The sequence below is a fragment of the Corvus cornix genome, chromosome 28, assembly GCF_000738735.6.
Source record: "Corvus cornix cornix isolate S_Up_H32 chromosome 28, ASM73873v5, whole genome shotgun sequence".
Lineage (NCBI taxonomy): Eukaryota > Metazoa > Chordata > Aves > Passeriformes > Corvidae > Corvus > Corvus cornix.
The window spans coordinates 3,269,402-3,281,459 of record NC_046356.1 but is presented as its reverse complement, the minus strand read 5'-3'; the positions used below and the strand labels follow the sequence as shown (position 1 = coordinate 3,281,459).

The following is a 12,058-nucleotide window of genomic DNA, read 5'->3' as shown; positions in this document are numbered from 1 at the left end:
GGAAGGCGGCGGGATGGTGCGCGCGGCGCAGGCACCGCCCGGGCCCCGCGGAGCCGCTCGCGGGTTCCGGGGCTGCGCCGTTCCGGGCTGGCCGTGAGCCGCTCACGGAGCCGCCGCGGGGTTCCCGACATTTTGCCCTCAGGGTCGCCGTTCTCCCCTCGCGGTCTGCGGCCACCTCGGCGGGGCCGCCGTTTCTCCGTCACTGCAACGCCCCGTTCGTCACCGACGCCATTTTCCGCTGAGGGTCATCCTTCCTCCCTCAGGGCCGCCATTGCCCTTTGAGGACTCTCATTTCTCCGTCAGAGCCGCCATTTCCCCCTCAGGGCTGTTCTTCCTCACCTAAGGCCACCATTTTCCCCCGAGGGTCATCATTTTTCCCTTAGCGTCACCGCTTCCCTCTCATAGGAGGACCTTCTCCCCCAGAGCCGCCATTTCCCCCTCAGGGTTATCCTTCCCCCCTCACGGCGGCCATTCCCGCGCCAGGGTGAACACAGCTGGAAACAGGAGCATTTTGAGCATTTCTAGAATTTCTAGCCCCCACCTTTTTCCTCTGCAGACACTTGCGGCTGACCAGGGCTCAGTCACCGCCCTTCAGCCCTGCCCCACTCGCCCATTTTTCCTCAGGGAACGGCTCAAGCTGCCTGGGCACCCAGGGCTTACTTTAAAAAAAGGGGCTAAAACTGGGTCACCCGAGCTCCCGTCAGACCCACGGCACCCAAACACCTTCCTGATGACGCCACTGGGTTCCACATCCAGCCCCTGGATCCAGCGATTCCCTCACCCATGCCAGCAAGACATCATTAACTCAGTGCCATAATTAGCAATGCCAAAAATAACAGCACCTCCAACCAGGCTCTATTTTTACACCTGTTCATTATTTCTGCCAGCGTCTAAGCATCCTATTTAGGGAGGTCTTACAAAGCATTATTTGTAAGTATTTTCAGCCTGAATTCATTTAAGCCTCACCTGACTGCATTTTTATCAGCTAAGACTTCACAACTCCTCAGCCTTCATCGTATTTAATACCCTCCCGCATTAACATGCAAAAATCCTCACTGGTGAATTGCTCAGTACAACCCCCAGAAGTGTGTCACGGCTGATTGCCTTTTTTAAATCCTGTTCACTTAGATAATTTGAAAAAGGTTAAAGGAGGAAAAGTAGGTTTCGCGTAAGTGAGCTAAATAATCCCCTCCCGCAGGCAGGAATGTCTGGAGACTCTTTTTATCAGTCGGAAATTGGGAACTGATGACTCTTGGGCAACAAGTCCTTGGGGCTTCTGAGTGAGCCCATCATCACATTCTGAGTTTATCAGTTTAAACAAAAGGGAGAAAAGGGCAGGATGAAGCAATCAACCCTCTTTAACACACAAAAAAAAAAAAAAAACCAGGAGCAGCTGAGATCATCGAAAACTCTCATAGCTCTCACCCTGCAATCTCCTGCCAAAGACACATTCAGAGTTGTCAGCCTCTCCCCCCAAGACTAATCCTCATTACTGAGCTGCCACATTCCTGGGATTTAACCAGCAACAAGACCTCATTTTCCATGAGGATCAGGCATCAATCGGCTTGGAGCTGAGTGCATCCACCTCCTCCAAGCACCACCAGCGGTGGTTTGTTCTGGTGCTCTGAACTGGGCTGTGCACCAGATAAATACTTTTGCCAAAAATATCCTGTTTCCCACAATAAGTAGTACCACAGAGATTTTTTTTTTTTCCACATTTCAGTGTTTTATTCTGGCTTGGTTGACTTGGTTCATGTAAAAATGAGCAACACCACTGCTCCGAGCTCTTCATCTCCCCACTCCAGTGTCTGTCCTTCTGTCTTCTCTGATGTGTCTCAGTGCTGAAATGAAATGGAGACAGAATTTCAAGGTGGATGAAGATACAGAAACAGAACAGGGTTACTGGACCACTTAGAGCTCAGGGCCATGGAACAAGGACACAGCCAAAGATAAAAAGCTCAGGAAGGGGATGTTACCTGGTTGGCAAACTTGCTCCTGCATCCCTGGAACGCAGCTCTGGTCCCTCAGGATCTGCTGGGCCTCCGAGGCGTGTGCCGGGTCCTTTCAGCCTGCCAAAGCAGAGAGGCATTAACAGGAGCCCTGGGCAGAGGCTGCTCTCGCCCCCAACCTCCCCACACAGCTCACAGCGCACGAGGGTCTCACAAGCCATCGCTGAACCCATCACACCACAAAGCACAGTCTGGGAAAACTGTTCCGGGCCGGCTGCTGCCCGTGCTCAGCCAGCCCATGGATTGGATCCCCTAAGCAGAGAGTTAACACTTGGACATGGCTGCTTAGGAAGTGTGGGCCATGGGAAAAAGTTAATGGCAACAAGTAGGATGGCAAAGAAAGCTACAATTAAAGTGAGCAACTTAATGAAGTCTAGGAAGAGTCTCAATAGATGAACACATATCGAGTCAGGGAGTTCGTTCCCATCTTGCTTCCGTACCTACAGCAAGACACGGCTGCATGCCCAACTCTGATCTGTGGAACTCAAGGTGTGCCACAAGCCAAAGGTTGCATACGGCATGGGTTAACTTTTTTCCAGCAGCTGACCAAAATTGTCAAAAGGAATATTTCACAGGTACATTAGACTTTCAAATGAGCTCTCAACAAGAGGAAGGATGCGGACATGAGCAAAAGGAGTTACCTCGAATTACAGGACTATTTCCACATATGAACTAGCCAAGAGAGCAGCTCTCGTCTCAGAGGTTTCTGTTGGAGGCACAACACTTCTTTTCTCCAAGGACACTGCAGTTTCCATTTGCTAGCAAAGAATTCTTAGAACTTGTAAGCAATGACACAGCTAAGCTAAGCCCGGCATTCCCCTACATCGCACACGCGCTCGGCACGCAGGGAACAGCCCAGGGACTACAGCACTTGGCTCTTCTCTACAGCTTCCCAGTGTAGGCTACAGCAGCTTTTGAGGAAACATCCATCATCCTTCCTAACATTCCGACTGCACTTCGCTCCTAGCGCACCCTCAGGTTTGTACTTTCAGCCTCTACAGACAAGTTTTGACTGTTTTATGTGAAATTTGTTGGCCAATTCAGATGTCAAGACCGATTTTAGCACTTAAATTCCAGCGCCCGGGCAATCGTCCGGCTGGCTCTGCCACTGTCCCTAATCTCCTCCTCTCGCTCCCAAGACTTTTCTTCGTCTCCAAGGGTTGTGTTGTGCAATGAAATGTAAATGTCAGGAGCAGAGTTCATTTCAGACGGTCTTTTAATAGGCTTCGTAAAGCCAAAGAAAACTGTATACAGGAATCCTTTACCACTTCAAATACAACAGCAATGGAATATGCATATTTCTTCCAGTAAAAAAGGACAATATAAATAAACATTTTCAAGAACCTCTTTATGGTAAGTTTGCAAGTCTAGTTCTGGGTCATTTACATCGTTACAACAGTAAAAATACCGTTATGCAGGTTGAACATACAAGCACGTTTCTCTTTAGATATATCAAGGTGGTTTGCCTTCCAACGGAACCCAGGCTGCATTCCTACCTTGCTACACTAAAGGAATGTTACAAAAGACGAAGGTAATGCACTTGGAAAAAAAAAAAGAAAAAAAAAAAAGTCCACAGCTTGTTCAGCTTCCAGTGAACATCGGTACAAGGTCCTTTCTAGCTTAAAAGAAACGGAATTGGGGCCCCAACTTTAAAAAAAAAAACCAAAAACCGAACACCTTGGCTCATTCATAGAGGATAAAATAAAATCTGAAGTGCTTTCAAAAAAGATTAAAACCACTTGAAAGCAGAGCTTTCTCCAAGACAGTCTAATCAGACCGCCTCGTCTCAGAAGCTGCCAGGCTGTGTATGACAAGATCAGAACTGATAATATTATAAAAGTGAAAATACAAGTAAGATGTACTACACAATAACCATTTCAGCGAAGCTCCAAAAATCTTTATAAATACAGCCATTGGAAGGACGATCTTGAGTCAGGAAGGATTTTTACTCGTTGTGTGTAGCTGAGGACAAGAAGCAGGCACAATTGTAAAGGCACTGAAGCAAAGACAAGTTCCAGCATTTTACTCCCTTTGCATTATTCCGAGGCTACGGCTACTTGGCTACTGAGATCCCCCACCCGCGGGTCAGTGCGTTAGGGCAGCCGAGTTTGGGCTCCAGGAACACCTTTTTTTAACACTTGCTTTGCCTTAGATCCGAGCAACTCCTGCACATGCATTAAATTAGAATCTCCCGGCACCACCACGTCCACAGCCTGAGCCTGCCCCAGCTCCAGGCTCAGGCTCAGCAGGTTCAGAGTTCCTACAGCACACGGACTCAGCGCTCCCGGTCGAAGCGGGACTTACCGTAACTGTCGTAGCTGTCTCTGTAGGAGCCTCCTGAGTTCCTCTCTCCATAGCCACCTTGACTCCTGCGGGACAAACAGCACCCACTTTACAGCTGCTCAAATGCTTCTCTGCTGGTTTGACCTCCACCACAGCTTCCCCACGAGCCCCAGCGCTGGCAGAGCCCTTACCTGCTATTATAGTAGTCTCTGGAACCGTTATAGCCTCCGCTTCTGGAATCAAATCTGCTGCCGCCATAGCCTCTGTCTCCACCTCCTTGGAAATACGTGCAAATGAGGGGTTTTTTTAAGCATTCTGGTAAGTGACACACCCCACCCCCCCCATCCAGGCATTACGACTGACCTCCCACACAACACTCACCTCTGGAGAAGCCACGGCCCCGGCCTCGGCCCCCGCGGAAGAAACCCCGGCCCCCCGAGGACCCCCCTCTGTAGCCACGGGATCTGTTCTCGGAGGATTTCCCAGCCTGGTCAACCCGGATCTGACGCCCGTCTACAGACTAAAACAGAACCACAATTAGCCAAACCAAAATATTTAAATAGCTAAGCACATGTAGAACGAGCTGTACGATTTACTGCTACTCACAAATTAAACATGTATTTCATGCCCCAATTAACTCAAGTAGGCAAGGAACTGACATATTGATTGTATTTATAGGGATTCCTATGAAGCCACTATCTCAGTCATCCAGATTCCATCATGAAACTTTATCAATCTATACTCCTAATATATATTTATACACAAATTCACGCAGCCCGACTTTTTACATCTCTATCATTTCGTGTCCACAAGACACTGGCATTTATCTGTTTTTCCACACAGCCTGAACAGCAGCACACATCTGATTCCCTTCCTACATTACCGGAAATAAAGAATCAGCTCCAGAGCCTCCTCACCTTTCCGTTCATGGCCATCATCGCATCTTTTGCATCATCGATATTTTCAAAAGTAACAAAGCCAAAACCTCTGGATCTCTGAGTCTCTCTGTCTTTCACCACCACGACTGTGAAAAGGAGAGGCAGGAAATAAATAAACCCATCGCACGAGGGAAATTTAACAGATTAAGGGAAACCATCCCAGCTTGGCTCTGCAGTCTCACCTTCAGAAATCTGTCCGTATTTAGAGAAGACTTGCTCCAATGACTGCTCATTGGTGTCGAAACTGAGCCCGCCGACAAAGAGCTTTCCCTCATCTGATGCCATTCTGACCTGCCAAACCAACGGAACCGAGTCAGCAACTCAAAAAAACCCCATATCCCCCGCGAGGTCTGAAAGATTAAATCCTTCTACCGCCACCTATAACAACACCGATGTGAGCTCACACTCCCGGACGCCTTATGCGCCTCTGAGCCCACGCCTTATGTGGCAGAGGAGTCTCCCTCAGGGTGGCGAGGAGCCAAGGCCCACAAGGGGCTCCGCGGGGCTCAGCACCGCGGCCGGGCCCCGGCAAAACCCACGGACGGCTTCGGTCCCGCCAGCCCCCGGTGCGACCCCCGGCCTCCGCCCCTTCGGGCCCAACGCGCATGCGCGCCCCACCGCGCCCCCTACCGACCTTCCCCGCGCAACGCCGCCGCCGCCTCCTCCTCCCTCCCGCCCGCCGCCATTTTGCACGGCCGAGGCCCGTCGCCATTTTGTTTCTGCGCGCGCCTTTCCCCCCGTCGCGGCCCCTTCCCCCACACGGCCCAGCCGGGCCCGCTCCGTCGCGCCCCCCGTGCCCGCAGACGGCACCGATCGGCGGGTCGGGAACCGCGGCCCAGCCTCCCGCGAGACCCGGCCCTCCAGCCCTACGGCAAGGCTCCGCTCACCGCGGCCCACCCAGCCCGGCCCGGCCGCGTCCGCGTCCGCCCCGCGCGACTGCGCTCACCGGTGCCCGGGCGGTGCGGAATCCACACAGCACTTCAAAGCCTCAGCGCAATGTACGGCGAGCCTGGCGGGGCGGCGCCTTATAAACGCCCGCGACTCGGCCCGCCTATCTCATGAATATGCAGATGACCCTCGCTGCAAGGCGGGGTGATACGTCACCAAAGCGCTGCCGCCGCTGCACCACCCGATTGGGCGGGACTTCGTTAATATTAATGAGCCGCGGCGGGGGGCGAAGGGAGGGGGCGCGCACACAAAACCGCAGCGTGGCCCCGCCCCCTCCACCCACGTGGGGGCGGGGCGCGACGGACGGCATCGATTGGCTGCGCGCGCGGAGGCGGGCGGGAGCGCCCCTGTGAGAGGGAAGGAAGTGGAGGCCGCTGATTGGTCAGCGGCCGCCGTCGCCACGCCCCCCTGGCAAAGGGGGCGTGCCCACACTGCCCCAGTTTCGCGCCCTTCTCGCACTGCGGCGGCGGCCGCAGACAAAGGGCCGCCTCAGGGGCTGCCGCCATCTTGGGCACTGAGCGTTGCCCCCGGCCCGGCCCCGGCGGCTCCTCCCGCTGCGGCCCATCCGGTCACCGCCCCGCTCAGGGGGCTCGTCCTGTCCCCGCCAACTAGCCCCCGGGGCGGCCGCCCTCCTCCGTGTCCCATGGGGAATGATCCTTTCCGCCGTCTCCTTGCACTGTTGTCCTACACGCACTCGTGAGAAGTAGCCAAAGCAACAAAGTTTTCTTCAAAAACAAAAGGTCTTTGCTCAGCCCGTTTTCACAAAGATTGAAGTCTTTAAAAGCCCATCCTGAGGTTTGACAAAGGTGAGAATGCCTTCAGCAGTAAAAACTTCCGTATTGAAAGAGGAAACTGGCAAAGCCAAAGACGTGTCTCAGCGAGAAGCTACACAGCTTTGAAAGGCCTAAAAATAAAAATTTTTAGTGTTTCATACAATAATTACAACTTCGTGTAGAAAAGTGTTTGGAAACATTGGAGAGGAGGAAACACACGTGAAGAAACAGATTGGAAAGGAGGAGATGCATGGGAGGGAATAGCAGCGTGAAGGAAACAAGGGAAGGAAACACAGCAAGGACAGGGCTGTGGTGTCACCGTGTGTGTCCTATGTCTGAGGACAGGACTGGACACATCAGGGGTCACTCTGTGTGTCCCCTGTCCCAGACAGGACCAGCCACGTTGGCTCTACCTCCAGAAACTCTTTGTAATTCGCGTTGCAGTTCGCAGCAGGAGTTTGCAGCCACCGGCCACCCTCCTTCCTTCCTTCCGCCCTTCCCTCCCAGCATTCCCAGTCAGATCCAGGCTGCACAGAAGAAAATCACTGAAGTATGGAAATCACCACTCTTTGGTGACCGATTTCCAAGCCAGGTGCTGAGACAGAGGAAAAACAAACCACGGGGAGATGCAAAGAAAGAAACCTGCCTGTGATTGCTCTGTCCGAGCAGTGATCACCCATTCCCTGCCTCCCAGAGCGTAGAAATCAGGCTTTTCCTCCCTGATTTGTTGTGTTCCCTTGGGGATCTGCAGGAAAAGGGCAGTTTGTACATAGCTTAGACAGTAATTACGAAACCGAGAGGCACCACATCAGTGGTTTTTCCGAGTTCACAGGGCCATAGGGACAGAATGCTGCCACCAAAGCGCTCAAAAACATATAAAAAACCCCAACATTGATGTCAGACCAAGCCAATATTATTATTTTCCTACCATAAAAAAATTTACTCACTTTCCTAGGCCTGGAGGAGCAAGGAGACACATCTGCTGTTACTGCAAATTGATTTTTGCCCTTCAAGAGAGGAAAAGATCCCGGCCCTGCACTCACAGGCACAGCATTTTGATTAAATTAGAGACCCATTAGCGTGAGCCTTTCTGGTCCATGATGAGGGCAGATAAAGTGACCTTGATGCACAGAGTCATTTTCCAGCCTGGGATGCTGCAAGAGGAGCAGCACCAGCCCAACACCAAACCTGTTGCAAACCTCGAGGGACAAACACCAGGATTCACTGGGATTTGACTCCACACAAAGCCAGACAGGTCGGGTGTTGTGCAAATAACACCGAGAGCCTTTGCTGCTTCACGGGAATTTGAGTCCGAGCAGGATGAAGGGCTGCTGGGAGCAGAGGAGCTCCTGTGACAGGGAATGGCGAGCACAGCCCTGCTTGGATGTGTCCCAGAAGTGTGATTTCTGTCTCCCTGGGGTGTGTTGATGCTTTTGCTTTGACAGTGAGAGTCACCCAGTGATACATGGCGAGAGCTGAACTGAATGCGTACTCTGGCCCCAGTGCTGCTGCTGCCAGGAGGTTTCAGTGCTCCAGATCATTCCTGACCCAGGGCATCAGGCGTGGATTTGATGATCCTCATGGATATTCCATGATCAGGCTGCACACAGGGGCCACAGCAGCCCAGTGTCACCGGCCCAAGGGGCTCAGGGACATCTCCGCATGTACCACGGGTTGAGCTCTGGCAGGTTGCACTAGTCCTTGGGGCAGTTAATTAAGCACTGAAACAGCCCAGGATTCACGTCCTTAGAGCAAACCTCCTGCAGCAGAAGGGCCCTGGCCAGGGGTCCCAAACAGGCAACACCACATAGGAGACTCAGAGTTCACTCCTGTGTGAGTTCCAGACCTGAGCACCCACGGGTGTTTTCCCTGGCTGAGCACCAATTTCGGTGACCGGGAGCTGGTGGTGATCAGGGCTGTGGCTGCAGTGACCCAATATGACAAAAGTGCCGGCACTTCCTTAGGGAGTGCAAATATCCGCTCTGGAGCAGAGCTGTGTGTGTGTACAGGTGCAGCCATGGGAAATCGTGAATCACCAGAGGCTGGAGGGACCTCAGGGATCACCTGGATCTGATTCAAGCAATCCCCCCCCCACATGACTGATGTTTTTATCACCCATTTTTTAAAGCTTCCAAGGGCAGACAGAGGTTGTAGGACCAAACATCCTGTTAATGCAAATCCAATTTCCTGGAAGTGTTGCCTGTCCAGCAGCACAGCAGGGATAGTGCCACATGGAAATGCCATGGGGGAGGAGTGATGTGAGGAGTGGTGCTGCCCTCCTTCCTTCACCCCGTGCCATTTCCACATACACATGAACCTCTCTCCTGCCTCCGGCACATCCTGCAGCCAGACAGCTCCTTCCACGGCGCCAGGGGCTTCTCTGGGGATCCCCACTTTGCTGTGGTGTTTGTCGGGACCTTTCCCAGTCCCTGCACTCATGGCCCGTTTCCAGGGCACACGGAATTGCCCAGAGCCGTGCAGCAGCCGAGCCCAAACCTGCTCAGCAGCCCCAGCACCTGCTGAGGAGCCAAGGGCAGGCAGCCCCCGCCCCGGGCACTGCTTTGATGAGGTTCCCAAATCCCGGAGCAGCTCCTCCGGTGTTACCGCTGCGGGTCAGGGCTGGGGAGGGGAGTCCCCGGGGGGAGGACAGGGCAGTGGGTGCCACGTCTCTTGTTCTGGGGCTGTGTTTTACCCTGGACTGGGAGGGAACAGAACCCTCCAGGCAGCGCCCCCGCCCGCTCCGGGCTCCAGCACCGCGCTCCTGCCCCCAAGCCTCGGCGAAGCCCCTGGGACCACCCTCCCTGCTCCCAGGCACAGCGGTGGGAGAGCTCTGCACGCCCCAGCACATCCTGCACGGCGCAAGAGCCGCCTCCTCTGCCTTTGTTTTTGCTGGGATTGCAGGAAAGGAGGGAATGTGAGGCTGGACTGAAGCAGGGCTCATCCCTGCGCCTCCACCCCATCCATCACCAAACCTCTGGCTCCTTCCTGGTTTCCCTGCAAGATCAGCTTATACCACGAGCAGGGAGGTGCCACAGGGAAGGCACACGGAGTCTTCCCAGCACGGGAGCCCTCACTGCCCCCAGCACAGGAACCCTCGGTGTCCCTGGCATGGAAGCCCTCGCTGTTCCCAACGTGTCTGGCCCATCGCAGCCTTGGTCCAGCCTTGGACCCAGGAGCAAGGAGCAAAACACCAAACCATGGCTGGATTAGGGAACTGGCAGTCCCAAAGCGCCCCAGGGAAAAGAATATTCCCTTCTCCCTTACTACAGTCCCCGAGGGAGTTGCTCATCCAGCTTTGCAGTTGGAAAGAAAAGCCCTGACGCAATCCCGCCGTTGCCATGGCGAGGAGCGCGGCCGCTGCGCTTCCCTGTGACCGGGATTTACCGGGTTGTAGGACAAAGCCACAGGGAACGGGGGGGGACAGGATCCGCGGGGATCAGATCCGTAGCAAGTGGGGGAAACCGATCCACAGAGAGCAGGAGGATCGGATCCACAGGGAGTGGGGGGATCGGATCCACAGGAAGCAACGGGATCGGATCCACAACAAAAAGGTGCACGAGATCAGGGCTGGGACACGTTGCCCGGAGGTGACGGGGGGTGGTGGTCACAGCAGCGTCGGGATACCCAAACTGGAGTATTAGGAAATGAGCTGAGGTCAGCAGGGATTCGGGATCAGGGATACCGGTGCACCCAGCTGGAGTCAGGGCAGGATTCAGAGCTGGGAATGCCGGTGCACCCCCAGTTGAGGTCAGGGGGAACTCAGGGTTGGGAATGCCGGTGCACCCCGGCTGAGGTGAGGAAGATGGTGAAAATAAGCATGTGGTAACCATGGCAACCATGTAACTGCCTTGGCACTGAGCAGCAGCTTTATCAGGGCTGGTGCTTCCCAAACAGATTATGGGAAACCAAATCCTGTGTGTCAGACCGTCCCTACCTGCCCAGAAACAACTGCACCCAGCGGCTCCAGCAGTAGCCTCATCACTCCTCACGGGCCACACTAAGGTGTTACTGCGACATTTCTGCCCTTTTCCACCAGCACTCCCAGCTCACCAGCACAACATTCCAGCCACTGTCACACATCACTGCTTTTCCAGCACAAACTCTTAACCTCCCAGCCCTGCTACACCGTAGAGCCTGGCCATGCCATGGGCAGCATGGTCCAGGGCAGCAGCACTGGCTGCTCGCTCCCACGAGACCCAAAACTTCTGGGAAAACACGGGTAGGGGCTGCTCCAACTACTTCCCTGTGGGTGGGCTCTCCCCTACATCTGCCAGGGTCCCCCTGCATGGAACGCAGCTGCTCCGGTGTGGGAAAAGCAGCAGCGCCAGCGACGTGCACTTTCTCGCTCCCACCTTCCCTCCTGTCACCCTCCCGGCTGCATTAAGGACTCAGCTCGGTTATATAAGCACTCATTAATCATCGTCTAAGAGTATTTGCAGCATCGAGTTCTTAAGAGCAGGAGATGCTATCCCAAGGACAGGACAAACAGCCTCTGACCGCCTGACACCGGGCGACCTTGCAGGACAGAGGGCTGCGGACGCAGGAAGAGTTTATCACAGCCTGCAGGGGAAAAGCTGCCAGGAATCAGGAACATCGTATCCCTCCCCAGCAAGGGGTAAAGTACACACCGAGGGGGGTCAGCCCAGGTGTTGAGGGAAACTGGAGCTTTTCCAAACCCTTCGGGCTCCTCCACACATTCCCTCAGGCACTGCCTCACATTGGGGTTTGCTGCCACGATATGCAGGGTAGCCTTTGGTCCAGCTCCTTCCACAAGGGTGCTGGGGCTCCCCAGAATCCCGGTGTCCCCCCCCTCGCTCCCTCTGCTCCTCAGCAATTCACTGCGTGCTGCTGTTTCCCTGCAAGGACACGTGAATCACCTTGAGCCCACAGCCCTCCCCGAGTGATTTTATTGCCATCGGCACGAGGGGCGGCCCGGCGGAGCGAGCCGGGATCTGCGGGAACAGCCGCGGTTGCAGAAATCCCTGAACTGCAGCATCAACGTTTTTTCCTGCCCAGAAGGTTCCCGCGCCCTCGCATGAGCTCATCCTGCACCGTCCCCTTTCTGCGCCTCCCGTAACCCAACCTCTCCCAGCCCCGCGCCGCAGAG

At 54.4% G+C, this 12,058-nt stretch overlaps 1 protein-coding gene across 3 annotated transcripts; it reads right to left on the bottom strand.

Moving 5' to 3' along the window:
- Positions 1–1,705: 1,705 nt before the first annotated feature.
- LOC104697017 (cold inducible RNA binding protein) lies at positions 1,706–6,419 on the bottom strand. 3 transcript variants are annotated; one of them, XM_039566289.1, is made up of 8 exons: positions 6,177–6,419; positions 5,413–5,521; positions 5,210–5,316; positions 4,674–4,812; positions 4,484–4,568; positions 4,314–4,378; positions 1,977–2,069; positions 1,706–1,841 (listed from the first exon to the last, which is right to left on the bottom strand). In XM_039566289.1, exons 2-7 carry the CDS (start codon positions 5,513–5,515, stop codon positions 2,065–2,067), a joined length of 504 nt encoding a protein of 167 aa, XP_039422223.1. In that variant the 5' UTR covers positions 5,516–5,521; positions 6,177–6,419; the 3' UTR covers positions 1,706–1,841; positions 1,977–2,064. The 3 variants fall into 3 exon arrangements, with proteins under 3 accessions (XP_039422223.1, XP_039422222.1, XP_039422221.1); XM_039566288.1 differs by lacking the exons at positions 1,706–1,841; positions 1,977–2,069 and adding an exon at positions 3,208–3,971; XM_039566287.1 differs by lacking the exons at positions 1,706–1,841; positions 1,977–2,069 and having other exon boundaries at positions 3,208–4,378.
- Between the last annotated feature and the right edge of the window lie 5,639 nt (positions 6,420–12,058).